The following is a 20,502-nucleotide window of genomic DNA, read 5'->3' as shown; positions in this document are numbered from 1 at the left end:
CCCTAGCAACAGCAAACGATGAAATCTATCTGCTTAAACATTATTCGAGTCGTTTTGTTGAGTTAATTGTGTAATAAAATTCAATGTGAGTTTCTATTGTTGCTGAAATGGACAAATTACAGGCGGAAGATGCACGGTATTTGAAAAGGTAACGTTGGCCGGCAACGTTAGCATAAGTAGATAGCTAGCTATTTTGACAGTTAGCTGTGGTCGGTACTGTCAAAGAGGGTGCATCCACCCATTCTAGCTAAGGATGCTTTGCGCCATCATTCTCTTTGGTACTGTCAAAACCTGTACCGCTAGTTAGACATTGTCAGCTGTGTGGTTTTTATTTGTGTCTTATTATTGAATTAGAAAAACAGGCAATCTGTTTCAGATGTGTAATGTTATTGTTGTTGGAGGAAACAACCCCACCCAATGTCCAACATCAGATGATTGTCGAGCCTCCCATTCTGTTGTTGCCCGGTATTTACCTAAAGCCCAGGCAACAACCATTGACACCTTGGCCAGTAGTTTGTTCCTTGGATTTGTATCAGTTTTGTATTGATATATTCATAATATTGTGCTATATTCAGTAAATGAGTCATCTCTCCCATAGGAAAGTGAAGGGGGGTAGTTTGGATGTCCACCCGACTGAGAAAGCCCTTGTCGTTCAATATGAGGTGGAGGCGACTATCCTGGGCGAAACGGGAGATCCGATGGTCGGGGAACGCAAGGAGTGTCAGAAAATGTAAGAATATACAGCTGGTTATGAAGAAACACATGTTGTTACCATACACTAAGGCTTAATCATAATAATAAGCTTTTATTTATATAGCACCTTTCATGCATAAGAATGCAGCTCAAAGTGCTGTACACTGAGCAAAAGAAAGAAAAAAGGAACAGATAAACAGATAAAAAAGGATAATTGAGATCCTTCAATCATTGAGATACTCTTGCGTTTTCCTTTAAACTTAATTGTCAGAGAGGTCTTTGAGTTAGTTACTGGAGAGAAATGTTATTTAATCTTTATATTAGTGGTTCAAAATCCAGTATTTATCCATATTTTTATTTACAGTATCCGCCTTAAAAGCCTGAACGCCAACACAGACATTGCCTCACTGGCACGGAAGGTGGTGGAGGAATGCAGGCTCATTCACCCATCTAAACTTGCTGAGGTGGAGCAACTGCTGTTCTACCTTCAGAACCGCAAAAAGACAGGTTATGGTTACAATGGCCACTGCCAGCCCTGACTGGCTGCAGAACAGTGGAGGTAGAAATCGGAGGGCGGGCTCATTGTAATGAATGGTATACGTGTTTGATACCATACCTCATTCCATTCCATGCATTACGATGCGCCCGTCCTCAGATTTCTACCTCCACCAGCCTCCCCTGCTGCAGAATAATTTTGCTAATAGTTTGTCATATTGAACAAAGGGTTCCTTATATTTACCACTGCTATGCTTTCCTTCTCACAGACAAACGAGAGAAGAGACAGATGGCGCCAAGAGACCTTGCACCGTTTGAGGCGATGGAGGTAGGCAACAGAAGTGCATCTTAAAACTCTGTGTGTGTGTGTGTGTGTGTGTGTGTGTGTGTGTGTGTGTCAGCAAAGAGATTTTCTTTTCACTACGAATTCTGGAATTCGTGCCTTTCTGAGTGTGGATCTTTTCCATCATATGAACCTCCAGCTGGATGAGGAGGCCAACATTAACAGCATTGATGACTATGTGGAGCTGCTGTATGAAGACATCCCTGAGAAGATCAAAGGAGCTACTTTCATCCTCCACCTCGCCCGGAACCCTGACAACCTGGAGGAGCTAATGCAGAATGGTATGTTCCTTCCCTCGGTAAACGTCAGAATGGTATGCCCCAGGGTAATCATCGGCTTTGATGGTTGCGTGTGTAAAAGCTGTATTGGCCACGCAGACCCAACTTTAGCGTCAGTGCTTGACATAATCCATAATCTCAACCACTAGCCCATCCCATCCATTCGAAAACACAGCCTAACCATAGTCCTTTTCCCTTCTGTGACAACCAAGCTGTTTTCTCTCACAACAGCATAAAGCCATCATCCATTACAGCTGTCATGTGATGGCATGGGTTCATTTATAACTGTCATAACACATCATGGCTTCACTTTGTCTGTCGTAGCTCATCACATGGTCACTTGTTGATAACGGCAGAGCATGCATGTGAACCGTGAGACCCCGGGGTCAGTGAGGAAAGAGGAGAGGGCCAGGGGAGATGGAACAATGTGATACATGTCTCTACAATAAGGATCACCCATAGCTCAAGCCATGGGAGCCTGCAACCATTACGTTCCCCCAAAGTTCCGTACCTTAACCCCAACCTGGCTCTCATCTCTGGCTGACTCTCCCCCACTTCCTTCCTTCTTTCCTTTTTACGTCCATTCCCAATCACCCCCCCCCCCCCCCCCCCCCTCCCTCTCTAACCAACCAACCCTAACCTTCTGTGGTATGTTTGTGTCTGGTGCTCGTCAGAGACCGCCCTGGGAGCCCTGGCCAGAGTTCTCCGGGAGGACTGGAAACAGAGCGTTGACCTGGCAACCACCATCGTCTACGTCTTCTTCTGCTTCTCCAGGTACTCGCCTCTCACCAGACGCTGCTTTTGTTTCCACGTTCCGCTCTTTCTCCTTCTGACAGCATCGTTCTGACAGCAATGACAACATAGCGTGAAACCTTACATTCCAACTGGGGGTTCGGAAACACTAAAATTACCCTCCATAGAATAATATGTAAACGGCTGTCAGGAATGATTTGAGCTGTGAGGGGATGTACGTAGTTCTGAAAACTGATAGTCATTCTTGGCCCTGCTCCATGGCAATGTTATGCTGTTTGGATATTGGGGACTGTAAGTAGGAGATACTGTTTGACACAATAAGTCTTGGCTTTTTTGCACTCATTTCACTAAGCCAGAGCTCCTGACTGTGACCCAAATCGCTGTTGCGTCATGAAAGTCCACTTTGGGATAAATGGAAGCCTTTTTCCCCCTCTTCTTCTCTCCTTTCTCTACCCCCAGTTTCGCCCAGTTCCACGGCCTGGTCACTCACTATAAGATCGGAGCCCTCTGTATGAACATCATCGAGCATGAGCTGAAGAGGTACGACCTTTGGCAGGAAGAGCTGCAGAAGAAGACAAAAGCTTATATCCTTTACATAAGTTCAAAGGTCATAGAGCCCAAGCCTCAGAGACCCCTGCTCTCGGAATCATTGCGTTTAGGTCATTTCTGAAGGAAGTGTGTGGGAAGGGAGTATGATAAAAAATGATATAAAAACATGTGAATGCAAGCTCTCTTTATTCAAAGTGAATTGGTTGTGAAGTTCCTTGACTGATTCTCACGTGAAGATGACTTTGAAAACCAGAATCTGAAGAAGGAGCACGAGAAGGCGTTTAAGAAGTACCAAGGCCTCCTGATCAAGCAAGAGCAGCTCCTGCGAGGTACTGTGTCTCCTTCCTCACTACAGGAGAGGTCCAAATGGGAGGTGCAAAGTGAGATCCTTGGGATGAACCTAACCCTCACTCTGACCTTAACTCTTACCCTAATCGTTTGAAATCTCAACTTCAATGGGGGTGACGTCAGAGTCAGGTCCACCCAGTGATCCCACTTAGCATTTACCATTTGGACATCTCTTGTACTAGTGTTGATATATCATTTCTTCTCTTTTCTTCTCTTTCCACCAGTTAAATGTAAATGCTATAATTTCATAGAGGACCCCCCCCCCCTCATAAAATATGTTATTAAACTAGTAGATGACATGTTCCATCTCTCCTCCTCTCCCTGTGGTCTGCAGTTGCGCTGTACCTGCTGTTGAATTTGGCTGAGGACACGCGCACAGAGCTGAAGATGAGGAATAAGAACATTGTTCACATGCTGGTGAAGACCCTGGACCGGGATGACGAGGAGCTGCTGACGCTGGCCGTGTCCTTCCTCAAGAAGCTTAGCATCTTCCTGGAGAACAAGAACGACATGGTGAGGAGGAGGAGAACATCAAGGAGACACACACACACACACACACACACACACTCAAAAACTCTTCACTCGCAGCCCTAACCTAGCCCTACATCACAAACAACCATTTTCACCCATCTGGAGGGGGTCTTGAAACTAGTTTCAGCCCAGTCTGACTTATCTGGGCCTCACACACTTACTAACACTTCACTTTTAGGCTAGATGTTGTTTTAACTGTGAAAAACACTTCATGAACAAGTAACATGCTACTAATACTAGTACTCTACCATATGTCGCTGCTGAGAATGGTGGAAACTGAAGCTCCCATTTCTGTGTCTTAAGAACTGCCAATTTTAAGCTAAATGTCTTACACTGCAGTTCTTTCCCAATCCCATTTCCACCTGGATCCAATCTCACACAGTTTGTGTGTCTTTATCAAAGCCAGACTGAGTTAGGAATCGGTTTTATCTCCTTGTTTCCTTTCTTGTGTATCTTTGACTCAGATAAAAGAACCCTTTCGGGAGTATGGAACCTTTCAGACATGTGTCCAGCAGAAAAACGAGTGGTTTCAACACGTTATTTTGTAGAGAGTATACTTTACATCAGGGAAAAAGGTTTCCTTAAGGCCTAGATGTTTGATTAGCTAAAATAAAGATCATTGCTGAGTGATCTGTCATCAGATTCTAATTTACACATGACACGTGTTCAGATTACTCTAGACCAGATAATGGCTAAGATATTCTGATATGGTTGTTATGATTCGGACACTAATACACTGGTAATGATAATGGACATTACAAGGCTGTAGTTGATTAGTGCGCAACAGGCTGGGTTTGGAATGGTGTCATTAGGAGTTATGGGTGCACAGTAGCAGTCTTAATTGAGATCAGGTTCTATCCCCTCCCCTGCCCAGTCTGTCTCACTGTGGCTGAGGGAGACCACAGCAGAGGGAAGCAAGACGTGTTAACAAGCACTGCAGCGCTGGCACTGTCAAGACAAGTCACTAACACGTGGTCACTTACAGTCTCTCACAGTAACTCATAGGCCAAGAAGACTAAAGGATGGTATGCACACACACACATCCTGAGCCCGCGGTGCTGGATCGGAGTGACAGTAGTTAGAGATCAGCTTACTGGTGGCTGCTACCAAAAATTTGTTTTTTGGACCAAATGTCTGTAATAAAGAAGAGTAAGACATTTTGGGAGCAGCCACCAGTGTGCAGATCTCTCTCAATTCTCAACAACCAGTCAGATACACACACACACACACACACACACACACACACACACACACACACACACTCTCTCTCTCTCTCTCTCTCTCTCTCTCTCTCTATCTCTATCTCTCTCTCTCTAGAATGATGTGTTCTCCACTCTGGTCTGGTAGACATAATACAATATGCGTCACTCCGGTGTGGTTCTGTATGGTGCAGGAGAGTCATGTCCTATCAGCTCAACACCTCCACCTACCTGTTACCAATGTGTATCTACTCAGAGCTTGCACCTCTCATACAGTAATAATAATAATAATAACAACAACCATGAATGTGATGGATTTATAGCTGACTGAAATGTAAATTTCTCTTCCTCTGGTGTTGTGATATCTTTAGTGGCGGGCCCGTGATAATTACTTCATTTTGTGTTCATTGTAGTCAGGCGCGTGTTGAGTGGCACTGGTCTCATTCTCATCCTCCCCCCCTTTACCCCTCCTCCTCTGGGCAGGCTGAGACTTATGCTGTGGAGAAGCTGGCCAGGCTGCTCCCCTGTGAGCATGAGGAGCTGCTGGGTACCCTCCTGCGCCTCCTCCTCAACCTCTCCTTCGACACAGGCCTCCGCAGCCAGATGGTCCAGGCAGGCCTCATCCCCAAACTCTCCGCACAGCTAAGCACAGGTACTGTGGCTCTGTCAACCGCTGTGTGTGTGTGTGTGTGTGTGTGTGTGTGTGTGTCTCTGTGTGTCTCTGTGTGTGTGCGTGTCTATGTGTCTTTGTGTTAGAGATGTGAGGTAGTGGTAGTATAACACAACAGGCCTATTGCTGTTTCTAATTAGTTTCCTCAAAGAAATGGACACATCACTCTCACTATAACTACTGTATAAACATCTGCCAGCTCACTGCTCACAGACATGTGTGTGTGTGTGTGTGTGTGTGTGTGTGTGTGTGTGTGTGTGTGTGTGTGTGTGTGTGTGTGTGTGTGTGTGTGTGTGTGAGAGAGAGTGACCGTTTCTCTTTGTCACCTGTGTGTCAGTGTTTCTGCAGGTGCAGGCTTTTATAAAAGCTGTGAATACAAGTTGGCTCTGGTGACCATTAGAGAAATGACTTCCTGTAAGGAGAGCCAGTGTGTGATTGGTGCGTTAGCTCATCCAGGGGGTCATATGGCATGCTTGGGAGCATCTGTGATGGGCCTTTTGAAGCCTCTCCAGGGAGAGTCGGGTAACGCGCATAATTAATATAATATATTTGTTAGAATAACACTTTGGGCCCCAGCATAAATGTTGTTTTTACAGCGGCGGGCCGGAGAGGCGGAGGAGGTCTACAGAGATTTGGGGGGATTATTACTTTTTTTTTTTTTACTTTCAGTAAGAGAAGCACATACATACACACAAAAACACTTAAACCTCACCTCCACTCCTGCCTATTGTGTGTGTGTGTGTGTGTGTGTGTGCGTGTGTGTGTGTGTCTGTCTGTGGGGGGGGCATTGCGTTTAGATTTTGAAACTGTGATGGAAGAGGTCCCATCAATCTTGTTGGTGGCTCTGAAGTGTCCTCTCCTCTCTGGGTGGACGTTCTGTTGGGAGATTCCCCTCTTATCTCAGAGGGAGCTGCTGCTCTGGTGTGAGGTGATGTCTGCCATTCGCCTTGAGCCCTCTCCCATCAGACCCCACGAGGGGTCACGACCCTGGGCGATGAGATGAAAGGGAGAAGGGTCGGCTACTCCTCATCTCCACCTTCTGCATGATCCCCCCCCACCTAAACAGAGATTTAAGACCAGATATGAGATCCCACACTCAACTCTTCACCAGATCACAAGCCTTTTACTATCGTCTAAATGCGCTGAAATAACTCAATTTACTCCTCTTTTTTTTTCTTTTTTAAACAGTGGTACTGAGATTTTCTCCAAATCATTTTCTACTACCATACTGTATGTGGCTCATTGGTTCTCTCTTTGAAGACTGAACCAGTGCTCTTATTTCCACAGAAATGTGCAGTAACAACAGAATACCACTGTCCACAAAACCAACCCAGACGCCCTCTAATGCATGCTGGTGTCATTTTATGAAGGTTGGGTGGTTTTAAATCAGGCCGGGGTGTAATTGGAGTTACGCTCTCCCACTAACTGCCCCTGAACAGTCTAGTTAATTCTTAACAGCTCCCCTCTCCTCTTTCTTCGCTCGGGCTCTTGTAGTGTTTTGAACATTTAATGGGGTCTCTCTCCTCCCCCATAAAGGATCCTTTGCGTTCCTACCGGTGAAGTGAAGGAGTTTGCCAGGTCAGATGGGACTGTGTGTGTGTGTGTGTGTGTGTGTGTGTGTGTGTGTGTGTGTCTGTCTGTGTCTGTCTGTCTGTGTCTGTGTGTGTAAGCGCATTGAAAAGTGTGTGTGTGTGTGTGTGTGTGTGTGTGTGTGTGTGTCTTTGTGTCTTTTAAGGTATACATGTAGCCTAGGTTGAAGGGATCACTAATGAGAAGCACATGTGCCGACCAATCGCGGTGCTGGAAGGACCTGAGCAGCGTAGCTTTAACTTATTAAAGGCAGTAAAATTGATGCTTCCTCCTGTTTTCCCAATTAAACTTAGAAGCCGTCTCTCTTCAGTGTTTTTCCCTTGTTTCCAGGGGTTCAGTGAGCACATCTGGTTCTAATAGGCTGCGATAAGGCTGCCTGCATGGTCACTGACCACGGACTAGTTAGAACAGGACTGGTTGGGTCTCTTGTGATGTGATCGGTGGTGTTGCCAGTTGTCAGGGGGCTGGTCCATCATCAGTGGTTCTGACCCAGTGCGGCCGGCCCCTCTAATCCTCTTGACGGCTCATCCCGGGCCAAACCCTGGCCCTCTCTTCGTGGTGTTGGCTGGCTCCCTGCCCCCAAGTCCCCCTGCAGCCGTTTGGGTCAAACTCATAAACACTCTGGGCTACCTGACAGCTTCACACTGAGTCAGTGTTGTTGTTGTCCCGGCTGCTGCTGCTGCATTCCATAACCTTGTATAGGTCTAGCTGCAATACCAAAATGTGTACATTTGCTTTGAATAACGTCACATCTGACTGCTAAACCATATCACTCTGTAGAGTTCAACAATACAGAACATAGTCAAACCTGTGTTGTAGTGAATGTGTCCTACAGCTTTGGGCCTATTGGTATCCCTTGAGAAGGGCAGCACAGCTCCTCATTCATCCGTTCACCCCCTCTACTTCTCTCTCCTCTGTTTGTGTTGCAGCTGACGAGACCCAGAGACAGCTGAGTATGTGCATTCTGTACCACATCAGTGTGGACGACAGATTCAAATCCATGTTTGCCTACACAGACTGCATACCACAGGTAAGGCTGGGTAATGTACACCCTCAGGCCCTGCAGACTACCGCATTAGCATCGGCGGCTAACAGCCTAGGAATTATGCATGAGAGCGAGGGGGGGAGGGAGGGAGGGAGGGAGAGAGAGAGAGAGAGAGGGAGGCGGGGGACACGCTACATCTGCACCCAAACCGCCAGAGGACGGCTGCTCAGCCTTCACTCTCACCGTGATGACAGCTCACTGTTTTTTCTCTTCCCCTCCCTCTCTCTCTCTCTCTCTCTCTCTCTCTCTCTCTCTCTCTCTCGCTCTCTCTCTCTCTCTCTCTCTCTCTCTCTCTCTCTCGCTCTCTCTCTCTCTCTCTCTCTCTCTCTCTCTCTACTCATTGGAGAGCTGCTGAGGAAAGCCTTGCATCATCCATCTAACTCTTAGTGAGAAAGAAGCCCTTTCTCTGTATCTTTTCTGTGGCCTAGGCCTATGTGGTCTGTGTGCACCAAATCCATCAGAAATGGCAGGTAATAAGCTAAATGTACAGACATATAGGGTCTTGGAGGAGAATATAGGCTCTTGTGTCAGAAGGAGTTGGAGGAGTTGTCAGGTTGATTGAGTTGGTCTGGTAATATGTGTCATCACGGGAGATTAGTGAAACGTGCGTTTTGTTTGTTTTTCCTAGATTGGGTGTAAATGCCGGCCAGATGCTCATAAACATGCTTGTTTGTTCAGTAGGTCATGCCGCCAGTAGATGTGCTCCTCAGGGTCTAGTGTCAGAGAGGATGCTGGGTAGCAGCGTGACCAGGAAGTGACCTCTGACCCACCCTGCCTGAGGCCCTCTCCTCACTCCCTCGACTTCTCTCTTACTCTCTCTTGTGAAGGTCTGCTTCTCTGTTGACTCCTCTAGGCTCTATCCTCTTTCTCCTCCTCTTCCTCTCTATCTTCCTCCTCTCTACCCCTCCAGGAAGGCATCTTCATAAGGCCACTCCTGTCCCTACCCCTGGACTAGCTCAACCTGTCCCTGACTCTCCTACTCCTCTTCCCTCTCCACTCCTCTTCTTCTCTGCTCGGGCCTCAGCTCCTGCTAGGGTCGGAGAGGTGTAGGGGATAGGAGGGGAGGGGGGATTAGGAGGGGTGTAGGGGATAGGAGGGGGGGGGGGATTAGGAGGGGTGTAGGGGATTAGGAGGGGTGTAGGTGATAGGAGGGGGGGGGGATTAGGAAGGGTGTAGGGGATAGGAGGGGAGGAGATATAAGAGATTAGGAGGGGTGTATCGGATAGGAGGAGAGGGGAGATTAGGAGGGGAGGAGATATAAGGGATTAGGATGGAGGGGAGGGAATATAAGGGGTTAGGAGGGGTGTAAGGGTTAGGAGGGGAGAGGAGTGAGGAGGGGCGTAGGGGTTAGGAGGGGGGGTGAGGGGATGAGGAGGGGTGTAGGGTTAAGAGGGGAGAGGTGAGGAGGAGTGTAGTGGTTGGGGGGGGTGAGGAGGGGCGTACGGGCTAGGAGGGGAGGGGTGAGGAGGGGCATAGGGGTTAGGAGGGGAGAGGATGAGGAGCAGCGTAGGGGTTAGGAGGAGAGGGGAGTAGCGTAGAGGTGGGGAAGGGAGGGGAGTAGGGGTTAGGAGGGGTGGGGTGAGGAGGGGAGGGGTGTAGGGGTTAGGAGGAGAGGGGAGTGGCGTACGGGTGAGGAGGGGAGGGGAAGGGAATGGAGGGGAGTAGGGGTTAGGAGGGGAGGGAAGGGAGGTGGGGAAGTCTCCTCCGATCAGGAGGGGAGGGGAGTGGCGTAGGGGTGAGGAGGGGAGTGGCATAGGGGTGAGGTGAGGAGGGGAGGGGCGTAGGGGTGAGGAGGGGAGCTGCAGCGTGGTGCTGTGGTGCTTGGCCTCCGGTGGCTGTGGTAAATAAGCAGAGGCAGGTGCCAGAGAGTCTAGACGGGGCTGATTTTGGGGTCCGGGGCCCCTGGTATGTGATACCCAATGCGGGGCCTGTGTGTGATTGCACAGTGCTGACTCCTCACTGGGAGCGGGGCGCAGTGCCCCTGCTTAAAGCCTTTCCTGTTTAATGTTAAATCAGCGCAGGAGAGCTGGGAGACGGGGCAGGGGCGGGAGCAGCAGCAGGGACTGGGACTGGACTAGATTCTAGCTTTTGGATCTGCGCCCATCGTCCTCTCTCTCTCTCACGCTCGCCCCCGCCCCCGCCCCCATCCCCCATCCCCCTCTTTAAAACCATGCCGGACTCAAAGCATTGTGACTGGCTATGACATGATCGGAGGAGACTGCAGGATGCTCTTCATGAATCAGAGCCTTTCTAAACGGACCAATTGTGAGCAGGCACACGGAGGAATGTCCCCCTCACTGTCTCTCACTGTCTCTCCCTCCCTCTCTCTCCCCCTCTCCCCCCCCTCTCTCTCTCCCCCCTCTCTCTCTCCCCTCTCCCCCCCTCTCTCTCTCTCCCCCCCCCCCCTCTCTCTTTCTCTCTCTCTGTATGTGAGCCTCTCTCATATTGCGTGCTTTGGCAGGGAATTCAGACAGAAGTTCCCAAACTTTTACCTTTTAGCTCACGTCAGACAGGGGCTTTTAACAACTGTGTGGTTAGGTCACCTAATGGCTTTGTGGAAGCTATGTATCCCAACGTCATCAACATGATGGTGGTGATATGAATCACTCAACGATTTCATCACATGAAACGTTCTCAACAGTGACTTAGAAATGGCTTAGAAAACAGATGTTCAGTTTTGATGGACACACTGATGACGCATGATTCATATACAGCGATGAATTAATTGGTAGAGTGAAATTGCCTATTTTGATTGACAGCTGATGAAGATGCTGTTTGATTGCGGCGAGGACAGGATGGACGCAGAGCTCATTTCCTTCTGTATCAACCTGGCTGCCAACAAGAGGAACGCCCAGGTCATCTGTGAAGGTAAAGCTTGACACACACACACACACACACACACACACACACACACACACACACCTAATCATTCACATCCGTTTTCCTATGGCCCCCGTAGGTTGTGGTCTGAAGATGTTGATGAAGAGGGCTCTGAAGCTGAAGGACATTCTGATGATGAAGATGATCAGGAACGTGTCGCAGCACGACGGGCCCACCAAGAACCTCTTCATAGTGAGTCCTGAGCTCACACACACTGTGACACTGTATGAGAAGCACATACACACTATGACACCTTCTGAGTAGGCTTCAGTTCAGATGCATGTACAGAGGCGGAAGTAAAGACAGTGTATGTTTGTTTACCTGTGTTAATGCCGCTTAGGTACATGCTGTAGCTTACATAGTATGGGTGGAATCCTAACTCGAGATCCGTGTGTATAACTCCAACAATCGTGTAAATCTTACATAGATGTCAATGGGAAATGAGCGTGATTCTTTGAGTTACGCTTGTAGATCTCTAGTTAATATCCCACCCTATGTGAATGTTAGGCTGTATTTGTATTGAAGTGGTGATGTTTTTGTGGTTGTTACCTAACCCCCTCCTGTCCTGTCCCCTCCCTCCTCAGGACTATGTGGGGGACCTGGCGGCTCAGATCGGGGCCGAGGAGGGAGAGGAGTTTGTGATCGAGTGTCTGGGGACCCTGGCCAACCTCACCATCCCGGACCTGGACTGGGAGCTGGTCCTGAAGGAGTACAACCTTGTGCCGTACCTCAAGGACCGCCTCAAACCAGGTCATTACTGCTACTCTACTAACCTTTGACCAGGCTGACCATCACTTCAACCACAACACTTTGAACCAGAGAGGGAGTTCCTTCCCATGCATCTCGCCAAACAGAACTCCTCCTAACCCCTCAATCTCTCTCCTCACCCTTCAATCTCTCTCCTTACCCTTCAATCTCTCTCCTCACCCTTCAATCTCTCTCCTTACCCTTCAATCTCTCTCCTCACCCTTCAATCTCTCTCCTTACCCTTCAATCTCTCTCCTCACCCTTCAATCTCTCTCCTTACCCTTCAATCTCTCTCCTTACCCCTCAATTGCTCTTACCTCAATCGCTCTTATCTGTGTGAAGTGTCAGTAGACAGAAGTGATGTGAGGACGGAGCACACTCTCACTGGGGCCTAGGCCTTATCTATGACTGGTGATCTCTCTCCTTTCTTCTATGACCTATGACTGTGACCCTTGACCTTTCCCTTCTTCCCCCCCCCCATCAGGCTCTGCAGAGGATGACCTCATCCTGGAGGTGGTGATCATGATCGGGACCGTGTCCATGGACGACTCCTGTGCCGCCATGCTGGCCAAGTCTGGCATCATCCCGGCCCTCATCGAGCTGCTCAACGGTAGGGCTAGGGCCCAGTCTTCCATACGCTGGTGGGAGGGGGAACATGGTTCACTGGAACACAATGGAAGTTATTGTGTTGAGATTCTGGCCTGGTTCTGAACTATGTCAGATGTTTGCCGTCTGAAGGATTATGAGTAATTTCAACAATTTTAGGACTGCTCGTCATCTGAAAATGATTATTATTGATACACACTGCCGTGTCAGGGTGTAGCTCATAATGTGCAGGTATGACGCAGGAACGACGCAGGAACAGCAGTGTGTGTATGTGTGTGTGTGTTCGTTCTCCAGCCCAACAGGAGGACGATGAGTTTGTGTGCCAGATCATCTATGTCTTCTACCAGATGGTGTTCCACCAGGCCACCAGGGACGTCATCATCAAGGACACCCGTATCCTCATCATCAATCAACTCAAAAAATCATCTTGTTTTACCACAAACCCTCTAATAGTAGCCTGGGTATGAGGAGGTAACCTCATAAATGACCCCCAGCACCCCCACATTAACAGTCTATGTACCTCATCTATGGCAACCCACCATAATAATCTACTCTATCTCACTGTTGCGGTCAATGTGTGCGGATGCGTGTGGGTCATTTATGTGCGTGTGGTGCCATGGCAACCACAATCGGCCTCATACATACCGTTTCCCTGTCATATTATACAGCTGTGGTCTGAGGCAGCATGAGCGAAATTACAAAATGGCTTGCAGTCCTATTTGGATAGATGTTTTCTTTGTGTATGGAGAATATTACAGAGGTATCCGGGCCAAGTGGTGTGCCTTTGGGAGAGGCTTTTGCTCTCCGATGTCTCTCATCACAGGAAATGTAAGAGTTGTTCATTTAGCCACAGGGCAACTGTCTCGTGTCTCCCTTCTCCCGCAAATGAAAGAGCTAAAGCAGAGTATTTCCTCCCTGCGGTTCTCCCATAGCATACCTAGCCCCCCCTCCATCTTGATTAAAGACACACTGCTGAGTGATGGGTTGGAGTGGACCGGCGAAATGATCAAAACAAGGTCAGCTACTTGAGAGAAAGTGTATCCCTCCGCCTCTATGCTTCTCCTTGACTCCCTCCGCAGAGGCCCCTGCTTACCTCATTGACCTGATGCACGACAAGAATGCCGAAATCCGCAAGGTTTGCGACAACACGCTAGACATCATTGCTGTGAGTATCCTCATCCTGTAGCCTCTGTAGGACTGTAGTGTGTTGGGATAATCCTTAAGTGGAATGTGTGTGGTCTTGGTGTTACCTTCATTAACTGTTAATTATAGCAAGGGCAGAGATGCATCAGAACATATGTAATCCATATTTACATGTACAACGTTGACTCAATTCCAGGGTTTTGATTGGTTTTGATTGACGTGTGTGGTGAAGTCCCGGCGGTTCTCTGATCTCTCGCAGGCTTGAGATCAGTGTAATTAGCTGTAGATTACACCCTGGCTCTGTAGTGGAGGAGCGGAAGTGTTTCATTGAAATTATCAGTGAGACCTATTAAGCTGTGAACCACATGAAAGGGAGGGGGACACGCTCTGGAGAGTGTCAGGGCTGGACAGGGGAGGTGAGAGAGAAAGCAGACCCCTGCACACACACACACACACACACACACACACACACTCAAACACACTCAAACACACACTCAAACACACACTCAAACACAATCATTACTCTAGAGCTGCAGGCTACCTTAGCAGCACACGCCATAACTGTGCGTCGTTGAAACGAACCTCTTTGATCAGTGTGTGCCCCCCCCCCCCCCCCCCCCCCACACACACACACACAAACACACTCTCCCCTCAGAGAGAGAAACTTATTGATGGCTCCAGAGTCAGACAGAAGGTGAATTCATGAGGATATTCTTAGATTCCGCCTTTTTTTTTTTCCAGAGCAATATTGGAAACGCTCAGAAACACTGTTTTCTATCCGCTCCTTCCCCCTGACACGTCATGAGCTCAGCTCAGCTATTCATGATTGATTATGCCTCATATCAAACTTGTGCAAGAGACTAATCGTCCGGGGGAAGTCAGGCGTGTAGTCATTAAGCTACTTACTGTTTGATAAATCTGCACATTGACAAAAAGTGTCACTGCCACTTTGGGTCGTAGGATGGCCCCCGGCTCGGCTTGTGACAATGGGCCCGTTTTAAGGCCTGGGCATCGGGTGGCTGTCAGTGCCCAGGGGGATCTGCTCTGCGTCTGGATGATTAATCTGCAGGGCTGGGTGTGTGGAGGCAGAGTGGAGTGGAGCGGAGCGGCTCAAAGAGGGCCTTTATCTCCCCGCGGCCCCCGCAGAGAAAGGAAAACAGACTCTGTGGTCGTCCTCGGCCAAGCTACACAGCGGCCCATCGCTGGGCGATCCAGGTTTTTATTAGCATCAGCATAGAGGGTGCAAACACACAAGACACACACACACAGAGCAGGGCATTGTGGGACACTGTGGAGGATCTCTACCTCCCTGCTGAGATGGACGAATATGGTGGTCAGTGGTCCGTCCCCCCCCCCCCCACCCCTGAGGCTCTGCCTCTCCTAAAGCAGCGGAGGTGGCCTCTGGGTTAAGACTGAGAGTGACTGTGGCTCACTGAATTGAGAATGATTTGTTGATTGTGTGTGTGTGCATGTCTGTGCACGTGTGTGTGTGTATGTCTATGTCCGTGTGTGTGTCTGTCCGTGTTTATGTCCGTGTGTGTGTGTGTGTGTGTGTGTGTGTGTGTGTGTGTGTGTGTGTGTGTGTGTGTGTGTGTGTGTGTGTGTGTGTGTGTGTGTGTGTGTGTGTTAACCTCTCTCTCTCTCTGTAGGAGTATGATGAGGAGTGGGGGAAGAAGATCCAGAGTGAGAAGTTCCGCTGGCACAACTCTCAATGGCTGGAGATGGTGGAGAACCGACAGATGGACGAGGGGGAACCCTTCACCTACGGAGACGACGGGGAACCCTACATGGGCAACGGAGACATGATACTGGAGAGACCCGACCTCTTCTACAACGCAGGTGTGGAGGGAGGGAAAGAAAGAGAGGGAAAGAGAGAAAGGGAAAGAGAGAGAAAAAGGGAAAGCTCTTTTACAGCAGGTATGGAGGGAGCGATAGAGAGGGAGGTAGGAAGGGAGAGGAGAGAGGAGAAGGGGAAAGGGAGAGTGGAAGTGAATGTGTGTTCTTGTCTCTCTGCCCAGATGGAATCATCCCAGCGGACGGAACCATCAGCCCAGAGTTCTTCACAGACTACCAGAACGGAGACATGGGCCAGACGGCCTTCTCTGCCAGGTGAGCTGACACCCCAATCTCACCCTATCTTCACCCTTACGCCCTGTCACATACATGCAGTACATGCCCTCAGCTCTTTAGGACAGCCTACCGAGAACTCCAGAGGGTCCATGGAGTTACCTGTGTATATTGAGAGTATTTCTGAGAGAGTTTAGCTGTGAACGATCACCATGGCAGCAGGGAAGCAAAGCTGTCTGTCTGTCTGTCTGTCTGTCTGAGACCCTGTGGCAGGCCAAAGTATCAGTCTCAGACCCAACTCCTCATGTGAGCTGTGTTATTCTGCTCCAGTATTCGCTGATCTATGTTATTGAACCAGGGCAGGGCTGAGTCAACAGTCCTCCACTATCCCAGAAGGCATCACTCCACCCTCAACAGCAATACTGTAGCTTGGTGAATAAACAGTCCCTCTCTGCCCCACTGTGGCTCCAACACACCAGCAGCGGGCCACAGTGAAATACTACCCCAGCCAGGGATCTGGGAATCGATAAATGTTATCATAAAAAGAATTATTATTCTTTGATTCGCGCGCAGTATGATTTCAACTTTCGCAGGCCTAATATGTACAATTCGCTAATTTTATAGTCCCATCTCGATATGCTGTTAAAATGATGAATAGTCGAGGAAATGGAGAGTTTATTGTGAGTCATTTGTCTTATTTATTATCAAACATCTCCTCGCATGCGATAAAGCTCGCGTTGAAGGTTTTTTGTCCTGCGTGGTTATGTTTGCGTTGGCTGCCGTTGAGAGGCTCGCTGTGTAGATAGCAGGACTATGTGCCGAATCCACGCCACAGTTATTTCAGCTTTCAGAGCGAGGGAGGGAGGAGGGAGGGGGGGGGGAGGGAGGGAGGGAGGGAGAGGGAGGGGGGGGGATGCAGAAAGTAAGAGAGAGAGGGAACGGGGAGAGCGAAAGCGAGCTTTTTTCACAGCTCTTTGTAACCGATACCTTTTAAATATACGGAGAGAGCTGGGGGAATTGGAGTCTGTGAGACTGTTTTAATTTGGCCAGTGTACTCTTGAGTGATCCAGGTTAACACAATAATCAAACCCAGCTCCAGAGCTTATTTTAAACTATGTGTGAAACATGGTGTGAATGGGACCTTTTAAATGCTTTTAATACAATCACTGTTATTTGTAGAAATATCATAACGAGCTATTTTATACGAACTATATAAAATGTCTCATAGTCAGGGTCATTGGAAAGAGCGCCTGAACCGAAGGGGATATTTCCCAGCAGCCTCAGCGGGCATATAGGATGCTGAGGGTACTGTATGTGTCACAGTGGAAAGAGAGGTGTCTGGGTTCCACTGGAGGGGCACGACAGCGTGTGATTGGAGGGTTTCTGACCCCTATACATGCAGACGGGCGAATCAATGAGCGCTTTGAGAGGCTGTCAGAATGTGACAAGGGGGGTGAAAGAACGCACAAACCCAGAAAAACAGAACGGCGTCGCAATCAGGTGAGACAGAGAGAGAAAGAAAGAGAGGGAGGGAGGGAGGGAGGGTGTGGAGGAGCTTGTTATTTAGCACTTGTGTAGTGGGGAGCTGTAACCTGAGCAGTGACAGGGGTGAGATCAAAGCACAGGGGTGAGCTGCAGCAGCAGGCTGGGTCCAGGCTGGAGGAGACGGGCAGACAGACAGACAGACAGGCCTATGGGGCTGGAGGAGAGAGACAGGCAGGCAGGCGTATGGGGCTGGAGGAGAGAGAGACAGACCGAAAGAAAAGGCATATGGGGCTGGAGGAGACACAGGCAGGCAGACAGGCAGGCAGGCAGGCGTATGGGGCTGAAGGAGACACAGGCAGGCAGACAGGCAGGCAGGCAGGCAGGCGTATGGGGCTGAAGGAGACACAGGCAGGCAGACAGGCAGGCAGGCGTATGGGGCTGAAGGAGACACAGGCAGGCAGACAGGCAGGCAGGCGTATGGGGCTGGAGGAGGCAACCAGACAGACAGACAGACAGATAGATGAGCAGGCATATGGGGCTGGAGGAGACAGACAGACAGACAGGCAGGCAGGCAGACAGACAGGCAGGCGTATGGGCCTGGAGGGTCACAGGAGCAAAGGAAAAGGCCTGATTCTCTTCCTGTGCACCACACTGTCTATCCAATGTGTCTCTATAATTCACCCTCTGCTTCACTGTGACCTTCATGCAGCCCACTGGGAACTGTGGGAACACTGGGGCCCTTTGTCTGATAACCCCCCACCCCCCCCCCCCTCTGTTAATATCTCACAACACACATGTACACACACACATCCTGAATTAGGTGATAGGCAGGCTGCTTTACATGATGTCTCACATATGAGGGAGTTTAGGAATGACAGTTTGAGGTCAACTGGTCCTCTTTGTTAAGCCTGTTGGCCTTAGGTCTGAGGTCCAGCTGTGCTCTCCCAGGCCCAGACCCAGGGTGCAGGCAGGCAGATAGGCAGGCAGATAGGCAGGCAGTCAGACATCCAGACAGACAGGCAGAGACAGTCAGACAGACAGGCAGGCAGAGGCAGTCAGACAGGCAGGCGGTGTGACTCAGAGCTCCAGTGTTTCTCTGTTTCTCCTAGCCTGGCTCTGATCCCCCCTGACAGCCGTAGCGTGCGGAGAGGAAAAAGACATATTTCTGCCCAGAGAGGGAGGGAGAGAGGAAAGGAGGGAGGGAGGGAAGGAGGGAGGGAGGGAGGAGGGGGGGGGGGGCATGGGGAAACGGGGAAGGGGAGGAGGAGGAGGAGGGGGGGGGGTAGGGTGTGTAACTGATCGCTGGAAGTGATTTGGCTAAAAACAACACGTCATTATGAGTGCTTGCAGGGGCAAAGCAAACAGCTCGTATTTTAGAGGACTAGAGGATGTCGGGCCGGCCAGCGTCTGTGACTATGTAGTAGTCAGAGTAGCGAGAGAGAGAGAGAATGAGGGATGACCAGAGCGGAGGAGAGAGAGACGCAGCGTGGCGGTTTATCCATCACGCCGGCTGCTCCGCACCCAGCCCAAGGTATTAACGAGGCGGTCGCGTTGACCGCACAGAATCAGTCGGGGGGGGCCAGCTGTTGGTCAGAGGGAAGACCATGAAATCAGCCAGCCTTTCCTCCTCTGTATCCACATCCCCATGGTAACTGATTTGTACGCTGCTGCTCCGGGCCCTTTATCATGTCCCAACAGGCCGGAGGAGGGATGGAGGGAGGGGGCAGGCAGGGCACGCAGGATATTCATGCTTGGCCGTCTGCCTTCAACGTTATTTCGCTCTGTTTTGACATTTCCCCGTTTAATGGATTGGCTGCTTCGCTGTTTACCCCTCAAGCAACAATGAACCTAATTGAGGTTCATTGTTGTGTCAAAAGCAAGTACAGTATTAGGGCTGATGAATATTACATTACGTTTCTGATACTTTTATTTGCGTTCCATTCTGGTAGTTTCCTCCACCGCTGTTTTCTTGGCGTGTCCTGACGAGTCACCCTGTCCCAGAGCGCCACCTTATGGTGTGATTTGTATTTTTTGTATGCTGCATTGTCATGGAAGCCTAAGAGTTTTACTCCCTGCACTTGTGGATGAGACGTAACATTAAAGTTGAAACTTGATTTAGAACATACCTCCATGCATATTCCTGTGTGAGAGACTGACCGAGGTGCGTGCGTGCGTGCATGCACGTGTTTGGTTCTGTGCAGCTCCATGATGATCGACGGTTTTGGCCAGTCAACGGTGACCCCTGGAGCGCGGCCCGCCACGGCCTACGGTTACCGGCCAGACGAGCAGTTCTTCTATGGCTACGGTCACGGTGGAGCCTCCCGGTAGACATGGATATGACCTCCACTACTCCAGTCAGGAGCCACTAAGGAGACATGCCCAACCTGCATCCCATTAACCCTAATCCTAACCCTAAACCTAACCTTAACCAAACCCTTAAGCCGAAACACATTTGAACCAATACGGTTTACGGGTCAGGTGTGTCACCTTTAGTCTTTTCCTCTCTAGTCAGATTGCAGCCGTGTCTCCCCTACCTGACCCCGACCTCCACGATCTACAGCTGCACCATCATTGGATGTATCAACACTACTGTCATCAACAGCACCTCAGTCAGTCAGTCAGTCAGTCAGTCAGTCAGTCAGTCAGTCAGTCAGTCAGTCAGTCAGCCTCTACAAGTGCTCTCTAGAAGCTAGATCAGGGTCTTGTCGTTGCTGTTTTACTGAATATGAGCCGAGAATTAGATGTTAAAAAGCTACCTAAGTAATGTTGTTGCAGAACATTGTTTTACTTTACTGAGGCTAGTGTGAAGTCTAATCGCAAAACAAAATGTGATTTCGTTTTTTAGGTTATCTTGGAAATATTAGTATTTATGCAAGAAGTAGTTGAGTTAACTTATACATGTATATCATAATGTTTTATGATAGACCAGGGTTCCAATGATTTCACAATGAACACTTATATATATATATAGGATGTAAAACATGCATGACAATTTGGGATATTTCTTTTCACCACTAGAATCCCTTGTGTCTATCAGGGGAGGCTGGTGAAGGTAGAAATTGGAGGATGGGCTCATTGTA

General features: G+C 49.2%; 1 protein-coding gene across 1 annotated transcript; it reads left to right on the top strand.

Moving 5' to 3' along the window:
• kifap3a (kinesin-associated protein 3a) lies at positions 1-19,762 on the top strand. Its single transcript, XM_083671145.1, has 20 exons — positions 1-148; positions 599-730; positions 1,058-1,200; positions 1,458-1,516; positions 1,671-1,812; positions 2,484-2,583; positions 3,022-3,146; positions 3,342-3,440; positions 3,794-3,972; positions 5,673-5,841; positions 8,379-8,479; positions 11,254-11,362; positions 11,454-11,566; positions 11,959-12,124; positions 12,606-12,731; positions 13,022-13,120; positions 13,807-13,892; positions 15,520-15,709; positions 15,889-15,979; positions 19,624-19,762. Exons 1-20 carry the CDS (start codon positions 108-110, stop codon positions 19,748-19,750), a joined length of 2,397 nt encoding a protein of 798 aa, XP_083527271.1. The 5' UTR covers positions 1-107; the 3' UTR covers positions 19,751-19,762.
• Positions 19,763-20,502: the final 740 nt, after the last annotated feature.

The sequence above is a fragment of the Argentina silus genome (genome assembly GCF_951799395.1).
Source record: "Argentina silus genome assembly, chromosome: 6".
Taxonomy (NCBI): Eukaryota; Metazoa; Chordata; class Actinopteri; order Argentiniformes; family Argentinidae; genus Argentina; species Argentina silus.
This window is presented reverse-complemented; position numbering and strand designations above follow the sequence as displayed.